The sequence below is a fragment of the Trichechus manatus genome, unplaced genomic scaffold (assembly GCF_000243295.1).
Source record: "Trichechus manatus latirostris isolate Lorelei unplaced genomic scaffold, TriManLat1.0 scaffold00100, whole genome shotgun sequence".
In the NCBI taxonomy this organism is placed as follows: domain Eukaryota; kingdom Metazoa; phylum Chordata; class Mammalia; order Sirenia; family Trichechidae; genus Trichechus; species Trichechus manatus.
This window is the reverse complement of record NW_004444036.1, coordinates 9495328-9515102: the sequence shown is the minus strand read 5'-3', so window position 1 is coordinate 9515102 and position 19775 is coordinate 9495328. Positions and strand designations below refer to the sequence as shown.

At 38.2% G+C, this 19775-nt stretch overlaps 1 protein-coding gene across 2 annotated transcripts in view; it reads right to left on the bottom strand.

Annotated features, from left to right (window-relative positions):
• POLA1 (DNA polymerase alpha 1, catalytic subunit) overlaps positions 1-19775 on the bottom strand; it is a 312753-nt gene that overhangs the window by 103333 nt on the left and 189645 nt on the right. For both annotated transcript variants that reach the window (XM_023737298.1, XM_023737299.1), the window contains one exon: positions 6396-6512. In XM_023737298.1, the coding sequence (XP_023593066.1) occupies positions 6396-6512 (117 nt within the window). The remainder of the gene's footprint in view (positions 1-6395; positions 6513-19775) is intronic.

Sequence of the window (19775 nt, the reverse complement as noted above, 5' to 3'; positions counted from 1 at the left end):
ATTAAATGCCTATGCTGTTTAAGCTACTGTTATTTTTGGTCTTCATTACCTTCAGCTCAGCGCAATTTCTACCTAATAGAGTCTTACACTTAGGTCTAAATGAACCATTTGAGTCTTAAAAAACCTGATAAAGCATAGTTTATCAGTTGCATGTGCAAACATTTCTTATCTGCTTTTAGTATATGGAATGCTCAAAATGAATCAACACTGTGAATATGAATTCCAAAAATGTTAATGAAACCCTGAACCGACTTAACAGAAGTTTACTACTCAGAAAAGTTGGTAGTGTTTATTCTGCTCTGTATTAGTGCTAGTGGGAACACTTGAAGTCCTATCTGCAGTTTTAGGCTCCTCACTTTATTGGAACACAAACACTGGATTAGGGTCATTATTCTGAAAGCAGAGCAGTAGAGAAATGGTTGAAGGCCTAGGAATATTGGGACTAGCAGGGAAAGCTCAGGACGTCGGCTACCTTCAAATATCTAAAAGGCTCTCATAAAACAGGTATAGATTAGGTGCTGAACTAGTGCTTACTGAAGGAAGGGAGAGAGGAAAGGATCATTTTAGCTGCGTGTAGAACCATTCAGCTGAACTAGGACCAATAAGAGAGCCACAGGATACAACTTTAGCCCAAAGATAAGACCTTTCTACCTAATAAAAAATAAAATAAACTTTAAAAGTATATTACAAGAAGCAACTCAGATGTCCATCAACTAACGAATGGATAAACAAATTGTGGTATATACATACAATGGAATACTATTCATCCATGAAAAGGAACAAAGTGCTGATACATGCTACAACATGAATGAACCCTGAAAACATTATACTGAGTGAAAGAAGCTAGACACAAAAGGTGACATGCTATATGAGTCCAGAATAGGTAAATCCACAGAGGCAGAAAGCATGTTGGTGGTTGCCAGTGGCTGGAGGGAGGGAGGGAGGGGGATGAGGAAAGACTGCTTAATGATATGGGGTTTCCTTTTGGGGTGATGGAAATGTTTTAGAACTAGATAGAGGGGGTGGTTGCACAACACTGTGAATGTACTAAATGCCACTGAATTGTTGACTTTAAAATGGTTAATTTTGTTATGAGAATTTCACCTCAATAATAAAAAAAAAATAGGATAAAAAAGCATATTGAAAAAGGCTAGCACCTGCTTTGTGGTAGGTGTAGCTGTATGTAGAATTTAGTAATCTCTTGGCATCAAACAATAAGTATACTGAAATCATAAAGGAAATCCCTAAAGACCCTTCACCCTTCATGGCAAAAACCTGTTCTCTACTGAAGAGTAACCAATGACTAGGTACAGACATTTAAGACTTTCTGTCATAGTTCAAAGGTTCTCTTCCTGTATGGAAGATAGATAGTTGGATTTGTAACTGGCAGAATAACCCTCCACACAAGGTGCTGGTTAAAATGTAACAATGTCTACCTGGAAGGAGGTATGGACATAAATGTTTACTACCTTAAGAGACCACAACTGTCTCCATGTTTTCTTCCTATCCAGGAACAAGACATTGCCAAGGTAGCCTGACAACATTCTCAGTGTGCCTAACCTACTCACCAACCAATTCATCCACAGCAATTTTGAAACTGCAATACACAATGATCTTAAGTTCATTATGTCCCCTCTTCATTGAAGGACAAAAATCCTCTATAATATATATGTTCAGTTATATAAAATATTTAAACAATTTACAACTGAGGAGGATGTGAGAAACCCTAGGGGTGTCTCAAAGTAGGACTAGAAGTCCTTTCACCGCTCTCCTCATAAGTGGACTTCAAGAAATTTAGATGAACAGACAATTGAATAAAAGGATCCACCACAATGCTCTTACCCCAGGGGCTGTACAACTTCACAGATTATTTCTACCATGACCTATGAATTCACACATAGACATTTCTCACCTTCACATGAAGAATGGAAATATTCAGAAAAAGTTTAACTTGGTTTGAAATCTTAGTTCTATAACGAAAGATGAATGTTAACAACAACAACAAAAACCTAAAGCCTTATTTTCGATGAATTACTTAATACATAATCCTCCCTGTGGTTCAGTTCATGTCCATACAGTTTGGTCACATTAAAACCATATCCTTAAAATAAAGAGATATTAAAATATTTATTCTGTAACTTGAGTAAGTCCTGTTTCTAACACCAATGTGACAAAGGGTTCTATTTACTTAGGAATTAAACATGCATCAGAGTTTTCACTCCCTTATTTAAATGCACTATATAGCAGAGAATACCTAGAGAACAATTTTTTAATAAGCAGTAATTTGCAGACTGTTAAATTCCCATGAACCTAAAAAGGCTTTACTGATATTAAAAAAAAAGTATCTGACCTCCACCGGACTGAGTCCAGTACAGCTAGATGGTGCCCGGCTACCACCACTGACTGCTCTGACCAGGATCACAACAGAGGATTCTGGACAGAGCTGGAGAAGGATGTAGAACATAATTAACTCACAAAAAAAAAAAGACCAGATTTACTGGCCTAAAGGAGACTGGAGAAACCCCGAGAGTATGGCCCCCAGACACTCTTTTAGCTCAGTGGTGAAGTTATCTCCGAGGTTCACCGCTCAGCCTGGGAGTGGACAGCCCCGTAAAACCAAATGGGACTAACAAGGTACAGAAGTCCAGTGACAAGGGCCAGATGGCAGAAGGGGACAAGGAAGCTGCTGATAGGGAACCCAAGGTTGAGTAAGGATAGTGTTGATGTGTTGTGAGATTGTTAACCATTGTCATAGGGCAACATGTGTACTAACTGTTAAATGAGAAACTATTTTGTTCTGTAAGCCTTCATCTTAAGTGAGAATAACAGCACAACTGGAAGAGCGTAGTCAATGTCACTGAACTGTGCATGTAGAAATTTTTGAAATGGCGTCTCTTTGGCTATGTGTATTTTCACCAAAAAAAAAAAAAGGTTGAGAAGTTAGAGGGTTGACATGTTGTGGGGTTGTTAACCAATGTCATAAAACAATACATGTACTACTGTTTCATGAGAAACTATTTGTTCTGTAAGCCTTCACCTGAAGTACAATAAAAAAAACAAAACAAAACAAAAAGTATCTGAGCAGAGAGAAAAGACACAGAGCGTTTAAAATCCTGGGAACAAAATTGTCCCAGCTTTCTTCTCATAACTCTGGCAACATGACCCAGAAGAAGAGTCAGTCTTCATACTCCGCAATTCTGGAAAGTACTCAAGCCTACTGTAACTCAAGACTAAATGAGAGTAAATTCATCATGTGATGAAGAGACTGGCACATTAAGAGGCTAGAGCTTTATCCTCAAACTTGAACAACGTATTTACAGTTCACACTACTCAAGCAGTAGGAGAGCCTGGTACTTTGTCCAAACAGACATTTACAATTGTCTGTTTTTGCCCGCAGAGCCCTGGTGGCACAGCGGTTAAGCGCAATGGCTGCTAACCAAAAGGTCGGCAGTTTGAATCCACCAGCTGCTCCCTGGAAACCCTATGGGGCAGTTGTACTCAGTTCTATTGGGTCACTATGAGTTGGAATCAACTCGATGGCAACAGATTTGGTTTTTTGGTTTTATTTTTGCCCACAGATATCAGTTTTACATAATCTACATGTTAAGCTAGTTTTATAAATAAGGAAATGTCCTGTTCATTGATATGTCCTTAGCACCTAGCAAAGTGCCCAGGATATAGTAGGTGATTAATAAATAATTATTAAATGAAAGTAATGTGTGATTGAGACACAGCAACCCAAAACTGAAGAACTAGATGAGTATAATCCCGCAAAATAGACACTTTGGAAGACTCTGTGGGATTGCTATGAATAGAAATCAACTCAATGGCACCAAACAACAGTGGTAATGCTAATGATCCTGTCTACTACACAAATGGCTTTGGTGCTTCTTTGGAACTATCTCTGGAAAGATGCAGATTCTTCTTCCTAATAGGAAAGCCCAGGAAACTCCTAGATAAGTCTCTGAATCAATAAATTCCCCATTCATCACTAGTAACTCAAATGGAGCACAGAAGAGTGGGCCGAGTCCCAGGGTCAAGGTCCCTGTGAGGAACAGCTAAGGACAGTATCACAAACCAGGGATGCTCTGAACCCTAAGTTGTTCCAAAGGGTCATGTCCGGAGCAACAATGTGACCCATAGAGCCAATCTACGAGAATTTCTCCCTGAGAAGAGCAGCTGATAACCTTGGTAAATGCTTGCCTAAAATGCCACAGCTTTGAGAAGGACAAGGATATGAAGGAAAAGACTAGTCAATCTGAAAGGCCTTAGTTGGCTGACTCATTAAAAAAAGGGTAATAAATAAGAAATGATAACCTGATATATTAAACCACTACCAGCAACATCATCAACATTTATAGGAAGCTTAAAGATCTAATAGCTACACACTCTCCTTTTACTTTCTCTCACCAAGAATGGAATCATAAAACGGGCTGACTTTCTAAGAAGTACTTCAATTTTCATCAGACTTGACTTGATGAGTTAGATATTAAAAAAGTCTCAAAGGCAGCATCAGTTCATGAAGCAAGGTGATTCCCCTAGAGTCTACAGCTGGATTGATGAGTCACACTAAATATGTACACTTTTGTTCTCTTTCTGCACCTGCTGATATAAATCTTGGGATGAGACTGATGTAAAAAGAATTCACTAGTACACCTAATTCTCACTATATGTTCTGTATTTTTAAAAACAATTTACATGCTACTTTGCTAATTGTGAAAGATATACAAAATAAGCCAAGGTACTGTTTAAAAAAAATTTGATGTTTAAGTGTTTTACTCTTTCTCCCGCCCCACTATTTCCCCCCTTCCTGCCAGTCCCTAGTAACCACTAATCTTCTTTTGCCGTGATAGATTTAAGGTGAGGTGCTTTTTATACTTATTAAATGCATTAAGAATAAATTAATGATAATGTCCAAATGCTGGAAAGGCTGTGGTAAAACTGGTACACTCATGAAGTACTGGTGTACAGTTTAAGCTGGGATAACTCATTAGGAAAGCAATTTGGCAATATTAATCATAACCATATTGTATTTATGCATTTTCATATATATTGCTGTTAAGAATTTATCCTAAAGAAATATTTCAAATGAAGGAAAAAAATCTTTTAAGCAAGTAAATATTCATCACAACTTTCTAGTAAAGAGATATCGAAAGCAGTCTAGAATACCCAACAAGAGGGGAATAGTTACATTCGTGCTTACAAATTTTGGTATTGAAAATTAAATAGCAACATGGAAAAATGCTTGACAAAAGATAAACACGATACATAAGCATGTTTTCACAACGACCACAACCATGTCGAAAAACACATATGGATATGCAAAAGAACAAGGGAATACACAAAAATGGTGGTAACTATTTGTAGCTCCTGACTTCTCGCCATGTTTTGTGAAATGATATACTGTCTTAAATTTAAAATAAAAAGTCATTAAAATTTTCAAATAAAACATTATCCTAAAACTAGCCTGTGTATCAACTGGTGTCAATGAAAAGCTTCAAAGTCAAAACTTGGGTACAGAGCCCCGCCTCTGCATATAAAATAAGTAAATCTGTATAAAAATAATAAATAGCAGGCTCCCTATTCTCACCCTCTTCCCACCAAAAACCTTACAAATTCTCGGGCCTGATAAATTTGGAGAGTGAGGCACATCAGAGCCTGTCTTGGTGAGGCAGATTGCATGCTGTCATTATTGCAGGTTCTGAGAAGATGTGAAGAAACTTGCTTAACTTTGGTCAGTCCAGCGTTTGCTAGATGTACGTGATCACAAAATCCTCTTTTCAGGAATACCTACAAACACGCCTCTCACCAGTCTGGTGAATGCTGCTCCAGGGTGCATCAGAAGGAAAGCATCTTAATGATCAGGGAGGTGTTTCCAGACTCTATGCTGGAGTTACTAATGCTATTATACCCTACCATTGAGGTGTATTAAGGTAGAGAAAAAGCTTGAGAACTACTGATCTACATTGCTACTTTTAAACAACTTAATTCCATTGAGGGAGGAAAACATCATGGAATAAACCCTTTAGAGTACAGGCTTAGGATGTTTTCTGGCCCTTACAAAAGGGATTCTGATCAAGTACAAAGATGACAGTAGTTTCTAGAAAGGAAAGGCATCTCTTTTCTGGAGTTCATAACCAAAGAAATCTAAGTAACCCATATGAGAACTAGTCAGTTTCCCTTTTAGATGTAAATATGTTATCGCTCATGACACGTGAAAGAATAAAGCAACTATCTTTTTGAAGTTTGGATATTTTCTAAAATACCTGCTTGTGGTTGCAGGGTGTCTCCAAAGGGCAAATACCAAGTTTTATCTACTTCCCAGAGCTACGTGATGGGCAAACACAGCCCTTCACCCTCTTCTATACGGTTCTTTAGCGTCATCAGACTGTTACCTCTGGTCTAAGTGTAGCTTTCATGCAGGCTTGGCAAAGAGGTCCATTTCGGGAGAACTGAAGGGGAAGGTGCCGAGTTCGATTCCGACATGTCTGTTCCTCACATATCAACCAGCCCTGGAAAAAAAAGAAAAAAGAAAAAAGTTCAGTCTTATCACCACCATCATCAAATACAAATAAAAAACCCTTTCACTATCAAGATGGACAGATCTCATTCAAACCCTCCTTAAAGATGCTGAAAGGCTGGAGTTATCTTTCTCTCCTGATACGCTAATTCAGTCTATGCCCCAAACTTAAAAGTTAGGAAACTTATCAAGTTTAAAAAAAAAAAAAACACATGAGGTGTTATGCCCTCTTCTTAAAATAAATATAACCCTCTACATGCACATACATCAAAACCTCCCAAGAAAAACTTATATGATTATATGCTGAATGTAAACCAGTGGGTTTTGGTACATTAGTAAAGACCATTATCAAAGTTGAAAGTACTACTTAATTTCTGTGCTCAGCTTTCTTTTCTGTGAAATGGGTTCAACAACAGTAGTTTATAAGGTTGTAATGATGTAATACATTTTAAGTGCTTAGAACTACATTTGGCATAAAAAAACATTTATAAATATAAGCAATTATTTAAAATTGAAAGAGATTTCTTCTTTACACATTCTCGGGAGGCATAAAACTGGCTGGAATGTTTTCAAGGACAACTTTTCCCCCAGCAGTTTGAAACAGCCATTGCCCACTTCTCTGTCCTTTAGAATCCTCTCCTCACTTTACTTCTTCAGTTATTCTCCCTTGCTATTCTTGTTTGAAGAAGCCCTGGTGTCACACTGGTTAAAACGCTCGACTGCTAATCAAAAGGGAGACAGATGTGGCAGTCTGCTTCCACAAAGATTTACAGCCTTGGAAACCTTATGGGGCAGTTCTACTCTGTCCTATAGGGTCGCTATGAGTCAGGATCGACTCAACGGCAATGGGTTTGGGTATTCTGGTTTGAATTTTTTTCATAATATGCACAAGACAAACACAGGGTGAAGTGCTGGGGCATAAAGGTGAACAAGGTATACTCTGGGAGCACCAAGTGGGGTCCTGACTGCCTGTGGGCCTTGGAGCATTTTGAGAGGTGGCAACTTTGGAACTGGTCTTGGAAAATGAGTAGAATTTTGGTAGGTGGAAAAGGCAGGAAAAACAACTTAAGTAGAAAAGAACATATGCACAAGACTGAGGGCCAGAAAGAGCTATACTGAGATATGATTAAGAAAGGGATCAATAACATTTATAATCCTGCCCCCAATTTCTAGACTGAGCAACCTCTTGGTCCTTTCCCCCTAAATAAGAGCAGTAAATACACAAATGTTGCTTCATCCCATTAAGTACTTAAGTCCACCACTTATTAAAGTTTCCACTTGGTGTTACTCTATCACTGTCGTCCAACGCTGAGGGATGCACGGTCTCATTCCTCAGACTAGGCTCTTCCTGGAAGTAATTACAACCAAGCTCAAGGAAAAGAACCCAGAGTCACTTCTTCTAACTCCAATTATGGCTTTCACACACAGGGAAAGTGTATTACAGAATTATTTGACTAAAAAAAGATGTCACCTTTAAAGAACATAAAATTCATCTAGTCTATACATTCACAGTAAGCTTCACTCCTACCTTCACTCAACAGGCTGAACTACATTAAAATTTAATTTGAACTTTTCAATTAGAGGACCTCAAGGAGTCCCAATGAAATCTTTAATATATGGTCAGATTACATTAAATACCATGAGGAATAGGCAAAAAAGACTCTAGACACAGAGTTTTGGGAAATCACAATTTAAATAGGAAAGCAAGATCCACATACATAAAGAATAAAAGCAATCCAGTGTGGTTTGACTTGAAGAACCAAGTTGTGTTGTACCAACTTCTCGTTGCTGTTAGGTGCTGTCAAGTCGGCTTTGACTCATAGTGACCCTATGTACAAAAGAACGAAACCCTGCCCGGTCCTGCACCATCTTCACAATCATTATGCTTCAGCCCATTGTTGCAGTCATGGTGTCTGTCCATCTGGCTGAGGGTCTTCCTCTTTTTCGCTGACACTCCACTTTACCAAGCAAGATGTCCAGACTGGTCCCTCCTGATAACATGTCCAAAGTACATGAGACAAAGTACAATGCTTCCAAGGAGCATTCTGGCTGTACTTTTTCCAAGACAGATTTGTTCATTCTCCAGGCAGTCCATGGTATATTCAATATTCTTCACCAACACCATAATTCAAATGCATCAATTCTTCTTTTGGTCTTCCTTATTCATTGCCCAGCTTTCACATGCGAATGATGTGACTGAAAATACCACGGCTTGGGTCAGGCGTACCTTAGTCCCTAAAGTGACATCTCTGCTTTTTAACATTTGGAAGAGGTCTTTTGCAGCAGATTTGTCCAATGCAATACGTCATTTGATTTCTTGACTGCTGCTCCCATGAGCGTTGATTGTGGATCCAAGTAAAATAAAGTTCTTGACAACAATCTTTTCTCTATTTATCATGATGTTGCTTATTGATCCAGTTGTGAGGATTTCTGTTTTCTTTATGTTAAGGTGAAATCTATACTGAAGGCTGTAGTCTTTGATCTTCATCAGTAAGTGCTTCAAGTGTTCTTCACTTTCAGCAAGCAAGGTTGTGTCATCTGGATATCACAGGCTGTTACTGAGTCTTCCAAGCCTGATGCCCCGTTCTCCTTCAGATAGTCCAGTTTCTTGGATTATTTGCTCAGCATACAGACTGAATAAGTATGATGAAAGGATGCAACCCTGACACACACCTTTCTTGACTTTAAACCACTCAGTATCCCCTTGTTCTGTTCGAACGACTGCCCCTTAGTCTATGTACAGGTTCCTCATAAGCACAACTAAGTGTTCTGGAATTCCCATTCTTTGCAATGTTATCCATAATTTGTTATGATCCACACAGTCGAATGCCTTTGTGTAGTCAATAAAACATAGGTAAACATCTTTCTGGTATTCTCTGCTTTCAGCCAGGATCCATCTGATATCAGCAATGATATCCCTCGTTCCATGTCCTCTTCTGAATCTGGCTTGAACTTCTAGCAGTTCCCTGTCTATGTACTGCTATAACCACTTTTGAATGATCTTCAGCAAAATTTTACTTTTGTGTGATATATTGATATATTGATAATTTCCACATTCTGTTGGATCACCTTTCTTTGGAGTGGGCAGAAATATGGATTTCTTCCAGTCGGTTGGCCAGGAAGCTGTCTTCCAAATTTCTTGACATAAACGAGTGAGCACTTCCAGTGCTGCATCAGTTTCTTGAAACATCTCAGTTGGTATTCTGTCAATTCCCGGAGCCTTGTTTTTTGCCATTCCCTTCAGTGCAGCTTCAACTTCTTCCTTCAGTACCATCTGTTCCTGATCATATGCTATTTCCTGAAATGGCTGAACGTCGACCAATTCTTTTCGGTACACAGTAACTCTGTGTATTCCTTCCATCTCCTTTTGATGCTTCCTATGTCGTTCAACATTTTCCCTGTAAAATCCTTCCTTATTGCAACTTGAGGTTTAAATTTTTTCTTCAGTTCTTGCAGCTTGAGAAATGCCGAGCATGTTCTTCCTTTCTGTACCAACTACAAATGCTAAAAAATACAGAGAAGGGATGAAGTCATGTGGATCCTCCATACCTGAAACAACCACAGCAAAAGACCAAGATCCAGAACAAAGAATCAGTGATTGTGAGTCACTGGCAACTGTTTGTTCCAATTCCAGGGGCATTTACCACATTTTCTTGACTTGAAGACCCATTTTTATTCACGTTAATATTTCTGAAACTCAGATGCATTTACAACTGACATGTACATTTAATGAGGTATTTATCACTCCTTCAGAAGGCTGCTGAGTGAAGAGTGCAGCTCACAATTGAAGGCCCCTTAGAATTAAAGAAAAAACATACTTTGGTTGAGCCCTGTTCCTGGAATGGGAGATGCAGAGGTGAAGAGTGGATCTGACAGTGACCGCAGGTATTAAATTTTACATGCAGCCTATAAATACAAAAGGTGAGCCTAGTTGTTTCTGGAAGTAGACATTTAGAAATACGAATGAAGGAAATTGTGGAATTCAAGCAAACCATATATGAAAAATGTAGGACTGAACCATTCTTTTATAATTCATTTGAGCTTGTTACATTATATCTGGTATCTGAGGCTTTACCCCCTTTGGAATACATAGGCAGTAAGCATTGCCAACCACAGTTGTAATCCATTCAATTCCAAACACAATAAAAAATAAGCAAGCCGATAACAACTATCATGTTTTGAAATAATAAATTATTAAGTACCAGAATATAACCTTGAAGCTAAGATTATATTTTAATTTTTAAAATATAATATTCAAAAAGTTAAAGTTATTTTCAGATGTTTTTGAAACTTGATTCCTTCAATTTACTACAACTTCATGACTCACTGTGTGAGCTGCCAACCAGGGAGATGCTAAGTTGTCATATCACCTGTTTTTAAAGCAAACACCTAACTCTATCTCTGACAGAGTTACTAACTAAACGTCCTTTCAAATCATACAGAAAACAGATAATATAATTTGTCTAAACTTCCTACCAGTTATAATTAACATTAAAGAGGTCTTTTCTTCTTTGTCACCTCTCTATTCAGTATTTATTTGGGTTTGTTTGTACTTACTATCTGTTCATCTCCCTTTACAAATGACAACAATAACTAGTGCCATTATGCATGGAAATTAAACATGCTGATAACTGCGCAAAGGGAACTGGGGCTAAAAAAAATTATTAGAAGCCTGTAACTCTTTATGCCTCTTGTTTTATTTTGATAATTAAGTTTTTGCTCATGATGTATTTTAAATACAACTTTTCTATGGGGGAAATAGGCCCTCATCATATTCAATGTGTGCTTTGCTTCGATTTAATTTTGTTAAGTACATTTTAGTTAACCCTTTTCTCCCCACACATATTAACTGACCATGTGAAATCTAACTTTCAAGGAACACTTGTGTTGTTAAAAATTAATCTGCCAGGTCTTTGAAAATACTCCACAGTGTGGCAGATCTTATAAGATCACACAGTGAATTTGCTTCTCATGGGTGATAAAAAGAAAGCAAATGAAAATACTAACGTGTAAGTTCATTTTGACTTATCACTCACAAAGACAAAACTAAATTTATTTTCATTTCCCAGTTTGGGAAATAACATACAGCCCAAAGCTACACTGACAAGGTGATGGAAGAAAAAAATTATAATAAACTGTAGTTTCTTGGAAGTCCAATGTATAAAAAGGTGAGGTTTTAATAACCCACCTCCCCCAACCACTATAAAGATGTCTGCCATCCAAATATGTCATTTGAGACAATGCCACATAAAAATTGTTATAACCAACAGGAATAAGGCCATTAAGTTTTCAGATGCCTAGCTTAACCATGTTTACAGTAGAGGATTCAAAAGTCTGTCCAATAGCGAAAAAAACCTTTACCCAAACATAAAAAGTCTAGCACCTGTTGCCTCAGTCTCAGCATCACTAATTCCTTAAAATCATTGTGTACGAAATTGTGTTAAATGCTGATTGGTTCTGATTGCTAAATTATATTACTGAGGCCTCAACTAAAATGGTTTCTGTCTGCACATGCTAAAAAGGGATCGATTTCCACTTGTAACTGAGGCGTTCCTGGTAGTTGCACCTTAAACACAAACTGTTATTCATTTGTGTACATTTGTATTTTTAGAAGGATGCACACACAGAAATCATCCAGGTCTGGAAATGTGCGGAATAGGAGGCACTTGAAAATATCTTTTGAGTAAATGAACGAATAGAAGCAATAAAATAAAAATGCAGAGGAGGGGCAAGTTTATGAAAAATAATAAGGAAACAGTCTCAAATTGACAGGAAAAAAAATTCACAGTAGTTTTCGTACTCTTGAATCAAATATATACACATGGTTGGTCCTTCTCGTCTTTCCATTCCCAATTAGTTACCATGTCTGCCCACTGGTCTTTCCTGTATAGTTCCAATTTGAGACCCTTTCCTTATTACACCCAATCTCAACCAAGCCCAGACCTCAAAGTTGTTCTACTTCAATAGCCTATCTGGTGTCCCTGACTCCATTCTCTCCCTCATCCAATGCCAAGAATTGCACAGTGTATCTTCCCAAGGCTTCTCCACTCCTACCCCCCAATCTCATACCCTCCATAGACAATTAAGAACAGACTCCAGCAATTGAATCTTTACAGTATGATCCCATCCACCCTTTCTCATCATTCTTACACAAACTCTGCCCCATTAGATTGGTTTTCTCACTGTCCTCACCACATTTTGTCTATTCCCACCTCTTTGTCTCTGCTCATCCTGCAGAACCTCTACCTAAAACGCCCATTCCTTCAACATCAGTTCTGTCCTTCTTTTAAGAAATTTTCCCAACCCACAGGGACTCTCTATCTCACCTGACACTGAGCACATTCTGCTTTGCATTGTCCCGTCATCATCTCATTTCACCATCTTGTTTTACCTCCCTACCTAGATGGCCTCCTAGGGAATGATCTGCTTTGGATTTGGTAGTGTCCTCCCTGGTCTCTAGTACAAAGGTTCACACTCAAGGAAGAATACACCATTTAGGTTATGCAAAGCCGCACCTGAGCGGGCTATTTTCCCTCCCATTAATTAATGGGTAATTTTGAGTAAGTTACTGAACTTCTCCTCTGATTCTCAGCTGCCTTGTCTAATAAAACAGGAGGTAATAATATTTACCCTACTAGGGTTGTTCAGAGGGTCAAACAAGAAAGCCCACAAAAAAATGTCCAGTAAATGTAAAATATTGTTATTATCCTACATATGCCCAAGTACTGAGGAACATCAGAGTTGGGCTACAGCTGACAATTGTTCTGCTGCACACAGGGCTGCTATGAGTTGGAACTGACTCCACAGCACCTAACAACATTTTAACCAGGAAAGCACCTGGTCAGTTTCCACCTGGTGTTATAACAAAATGGAGAAATACAATGATAATATAATAATAACCACTGCCGTCGAGTCGGTTCCGACTCATAGCAACCCTATAGGACAGAGTAGAACTGCCCTCAGAGGGTTTCCAAGGAGTGGCTGGTGGATACAAACTGCCAACCTTTTGGTTAGCAGCCAAGCTCTTAACCACTGCGCCACCAAGGCTCCAACACAATGATAGATACCAATAAAAGTAGGCAGAGCTGCTTCCCAATTTGATTGCAAAATAACAAAACTATGTAAACAACAGAAGTGAAAATTTTGTACGATTTTTCCTGATAAAACTATACTTCATTTGAAGTTATAGATAGAGTAGTAGGTGAGGGAAGAGGAAGTGGCCTTTGCTTAATTAGGACATTTGCCAAGATTTTTCAGAAACTAACTGCAGTGACGTATGATTTAGTTTAAATTGTAATGGCTCTCCAGGAGTGCAGTGGTGGGGGTCACAGGGTGAGGCGTGCCAGCATGCATGCTCTTACAGAATTCATCATATCATTACTGTTTTTCTATAATGGCCGTTACCACCTCTTTTCTCCCCAAACTACACGCACTTTGAGAACACTAGACTCTCTTTTGACCCCAAACCATTTATAAGTATTCTGGGGTTCCCTTTCAGGCACATCTTTCTGTCACAGAATTATCGCCAGTATAAAATGGGTCTTCTTATAGATAGTGCACAGTATGGGCCCACAGCTGCTTTTGAAGAATGACATGTTGTGATTTGGGATTTCCAGAAATATCAAAAAACAAATTGCTTTCTGACCCACATTTATACCCAAAACTGGGAGAAATTCTTCCTAATATCTCCAGGGGAAGTTTTAACAGGAACATAATTTTGCTTTTAAAGTTAAATCTTCTACACTCTAGCATGCTGGCATGTCAAAGAGTGATTATCAAGTCTCAGAGAGGTTCCAGGACAGAAGATGAAGAAGCAAATCAGGAAAAATAAATATATAAACAAACTATTCACAAAGTTAATACAGAAATATTTTTAACAAACTTATCAAACAAAACCGAAGTGGAAAGTGCCCGTAGGTCAATGCAGGAATTTTAAATTTTATTAAAATTGATTTTTAAAACAAGACACCTCTTTAAATGAATAGTCACATGTCATTTCATCCAAGTTATTTGAAACTTATTGATCTTATCATTTGTGCAAGGACCAGACTCTGCCATCAGTTTGCTGAAAGGATAATGGAGAACTACCAACCCGTTATGACAGGTTAGATGCAAACTGTGGTCCTCATTTAAACACACAGAATAGCACTACAAGTGGACAAATTCCCACCTCAGAAATTGTATATTACATGATAAATTAGCAAGTTGTTCTGCTCTGCCACACATCATATCCAATACCATAGCATTATTATTTTAATTTGCAATCAGAGTTGGAGCATCAGAAGATGTACTTGAGGTAAACTAAAGAGCCCCATGCAAGCCATCTTCTCCTGCTATACTGTGAGCAGAGAAAGTCAACAATTAACAGCAATTTTATTTTACCACTGTAGAACAATGCAGTTGTTGTTATTGTTGTTATCGCTGAGTTGGTTCTGACTCATAGCCACCCTATGTACAACAGAATGAAACACTGCCCAGTCCTGCACCATGCTCACAATCTTTGCTATGTTGGAGCCCATTCTTGCAGCCACTGTGTCAACCCATCTTGTTAAGGGTCTTCCTCTTTTTCATGGATCCTCTACTTTACCAAGCATGATGTCCTTCTCCAGGGACTGATCTCTCCTGATAACATGTCCAAAGTATGTGAGATGTATGTAGTCTTGCTATCCTTGCTTCTAAGGAGCATTCTGGCTCTACTTCTTTCAAGACAGATTTGTTCATTCTTCTGGCAATCCATGGTATATTCAATATTCTTCGCCAACACCATAATTCAAAGACATCAATTCTTCAGTTTTCCTTATTCATTGTCCAGCTTTTGTAATGCATGAAATGGTGATTGAAAACACCATGGCTTGGGTAAGGTGCACCTTAGTCCTCAAAGTGACATCTTTTATTTTGAACATTTTAAAGACGTCTTTTACACCAGATTTGCCCAATGTAACCCATTGCTTGATTTCCTGACTGCTGCTTCCATGGGTGTTGACTGTGGATGCAAGTAAAATGAAATCCTTGACTACTTCAATATTTTCTCCATTTATCATGATGTTGCTTATTGGTCCAGTTGTGAGGATTTTTGTTTTATGTTGAGGTATTATCCATACTGAAGGCTATGGCCTTTGATATTCATCAGTAAGTGCTTCAAGTCCTCTTCACTTTCAGCAAGCAAGGTTGCGTCACGTGCATATCGCAGGTTGTTAATGAGTCTTTCTCCAATCCTGATGCCGTTCTTCCTCGTACAGCCCAGCTTCTCGGATTATTTGCTCAGAATGCAGACTGAATAAGTATGGTGAAAGGATACAACCCTGACATACACCTTTCCTGATTTTAAACCATGTAGTATCCCCTTGTTCTCTTCCAACAACTGCCTCTTGGCCTATGTATAGGTTCCACATGAGCACAGTTAAGTGTTCTGGAATTTCCATTCTTCCCAGTGTTATCCATAATCTGTTATGATCCATACAGTTGAATGCCTTTGTATAGACAATTAAAAAAAAAAAAGTAAACATCTTTCTGGTATTCTCTGCTTCAGCCAAGATCCATACAACTTCAACAATGATATCCCTCATTCCATGTCCTCTTCTGACTCTGGCCCGAATTTCTGGCAGTTCTCTGTCAATGTACTGCGGCAATCATTTTTGAATTATCTTCAGCATAATTTTACTTGCATGTGATATTGATATTGTCCAACAATTTCTGCACTCCACTGGATCACCTTTCTTTGGAATGGGCATGAATACAGATCTCTTCCAGTCTGTTGGCAGGTAGCTGTCTTCCAAATTTCTTGGCATAGATCAGTGAACGCTTCCACCAGTGCATCTGTTTGTTGAAACATTTCAACTGGCACTCTGTCAATGCGTGGAGCCCTGTTTTTCACCAGTACCTTCAACACAGCTTGGACTACTTCCTTCAGTACCATCGGTTGTGGATCATGCTACCTTCTGAAATGGCTGAACATCGAACAATTCTTTGTGGTACAGTGACTCTGTGTATTCCTTCAATCTTCTTTTGATGTTTCCTGTGTTGTTCAATTTTTTTCCCATAGAATCCTCTGATATTCCAACTGGAAGCATGAATTTTTTCTTTAGTTTTTTCAGCTTGAGAAAAGCCAAGCGTGTTCTTCCCTTTTGATTTTCTAACTCTAGGTCTTTACACATGTCATTATAATACTTTGTCTTCTCGAGCGGCCCTTCGAAATCTTCTGTTCAACTCTTTTACTTCATGATTTCTTCCATTCGCTTTAGTTACTCTACATTCAAGAGCAAGTTTCAGAGTCTCTTCTGACATCCATTTCGATCTTTACTTTCTTTTCTGTCTTTTTAATGACGTTTTGCTTTCTTCATGTCATCCCACAACTCATCTGGTCTTCAGTCATTAGTGTTTAATGCATCAAATCTATTCTTGAGATGGTCTCTAAATTCAGATGGGATATACTCAAGGTCGTACTTTGGCTCTTGTGAACTTGTTTTAATTTTCTTCAGCTTCAACTTGAACTTGCATATGAGCAACTGATGGTCTGTTCTGCAGTCAGCCCCTGGCCTTGTTCTGACTGATGAGATTGAGCTTCTTCATTGTCTCTTCCCACAGATGTAGTCAATTTGATTCCTGTGTATTCCATCTGGTGAGGTTCATGTGTATAGCCTGTTTATGTTGTTAAAAAAAAAAGGTATTTGCAATGAAGAAGTCACTGGTCTTGCAAAATTCTATCATGCGATATCCCACGTCATTTTTATCATCAAGGCCATATTTTTCAACTACTGATCTTTGTTTCCAACTTCTGCATTCCAACTGTAGAAGCTGGTAAAAAATTCTCAATTTGTTCATCTTTGGCATTAGTGGTTAGTGTGTAAATATGAATAACAGTCGTATTAACTTGTCTTCCTTGTAGGTATATGGATATTATCCTATCACTGACAATGTTGTATTTCAGGATAAAAAAACCAAGACCAAACCCGTTGCCATTGAGTCGATTCCGACTCATAGCAACCCTATAGGACATAGTAGAACTGCCCCATAGGGTTTCCAAGGAGTGGCTGGTGGATTTGAACTGTTGACCTTTTGGTTAGCAGCCAAGCTCTTAAGTACTGCACCACCAGGGCTCCATTTCAGGATAGATGTTGAAATATTCTTTTTGATGATGAACGTGACACCATTCCTCTTTAATTTGTCATTCCCAGGACAGCAGACTTCCACTCATCTGTCAGTTTGTTGTACCATGACGGCTTGCATGTTGCTGTGATGCTAGAAGCTATGCCACCGGTATTTCAAATACCAGCAGGGTCACCCATGTGGACAGGTTTCAGCAGAGCTTCCAGGCTGAGATAGACTGGGAAGAAGGACCTGGCAGTCTACTTATGAAAAAAACTGGCCAGTGAAAACCTTATGGATACCAATGGAAAATTTTCTGATATAGTGCTGGAAGATGAGCCCCTTCGATTGGAAGGCACTCAAAATGAGAATGGGGAAGAGCTGCCTCCTTAAAGTAGAGTCAGCCTTAATGACATGGATAGAGTAAAGCTTTTGGGATGTGGCACTACTCAAAATGAGAAGAAACAGCTGCACACTTCCATTAATAATCAGAACATGGAATGTATGCAATATGAATCTAGGAAAATTGGAAGTTTTCAAAATGCAATGGAACACTTGAAGATTGATATCCTAGGCATTAGTGAGCTGAAATAGACTGGTATTGGCCATTCTGTATCGGACAATCATATGGTCTGCTACGCTGGGAATGACAAATTGAAGAAGAATGGCGTCGCCTTCATTGTCGTTATGGACAATACTAGAACAGTTAAAATTGTCTCCAGGCAAACACGAAGGAAAATACAGTTAAAATTACTTTATATGGAAAATTACATTTTGGGGGAAAGAAGTTCAGTAGAGGACATGTATCATTCTGTATGGGCAGTTAAAATCTCTTAGTATATTCAAGCCTATTCTATAAAATACTTTCCCTATTCATCCAACTCAAAAGCAAGCTACACTCTTAGGCTATAATAGGTCACAACTAAGTACACAGTACCTTGCTTCAGGAATAATTTTGCTTTGTCTGTCAACTGTCAACAAAGCACAAAGAGCTCATACAACCCAGCCATGTACTGTGGATGTTAGAGATCTAACAAAATACAAATAGTAAGAATACAGGACTTCATAGCTTCCCTGCTTTCACTTTATATGAGAAACTGAAAGCATTTTCCTCTCCACATTCCATTAATCTCTATTGTATTACAAATCTTTTCATAAAAGATTTTTTTTTCCCTATGCGAAGCTACAAGTGACTTGGGGATGTAATATTCCAACTGCAATGAATGTCCGTCTTTCCAACATGAATGGTTATAAATGGATGTGTCAGTTAAGGCATATAGTCATTTCAACAAGGAAAAGAAGAAAAGAATCAAAGGGAATGAGATGGTAAAAATGGTTACTCTGGTGCTTATATTAATATTTTAGTGATGTAGCCTCTAAGAAAAATTGTTCATTACTTCCACCATTGCTCCTGCCTCTCAAGCCTTCACTCTTGATAAAAATCACCTTAGCTATCTACCAAATAAACTTCAATAGTAAACACAAGACTCAGTTTCGTCAATATGTGCACAGAAAAAAAGACTGGAAGGAAATACCCTAAAACACTGTCACTAGTTATCTCTAGGTGGTTTCTTCTTATGTTTCTATATTTTCTAAATTTTCTACAATACGTGTATATTCTTTGTATAATCATAAAACTGTTATTAATGAGAGAAGAAAGAGTTTTGCCAACATCATTCAATATAATCAAATCTCTAATACACCTGAAAAATATTTTAAGCTAAATCGTTTGGTTTGGTTATGGCCAAGATGAATTTTCAGGGAATATGCTTATGAAAAAAAAAAAGGGCACATGAAAAAGAAGTTTGTTGTTTTTAAAATTTTCCTACTAAATAAAAAATTTCAAAAACAAGTCAATGTAAGCACCTAAGCAGTCCTCGAGTAGAAAGTGGCGGAGCATGTATTAGTATTAGAATCATTTATTAAATTAAGCCACTCACTAAAATGCAGAAGGCTTTTATGGAATATGACTTAAATACCTTTCTTTATAATGTTAGCTTTCTAAAGGCAGGTAATAAATCAGTTTTAAAGAGGTGCCTTGTTCCCCACGCTCCCTTCACTACCATTATTCAGTGTACATATGGATCAACTCAGATGTCCCAGGGTAAGAATCAAATAGAGCAACAGGAAAAAAAAAAATTCAACCAGGAGATTATGCTTAGAACCTTTT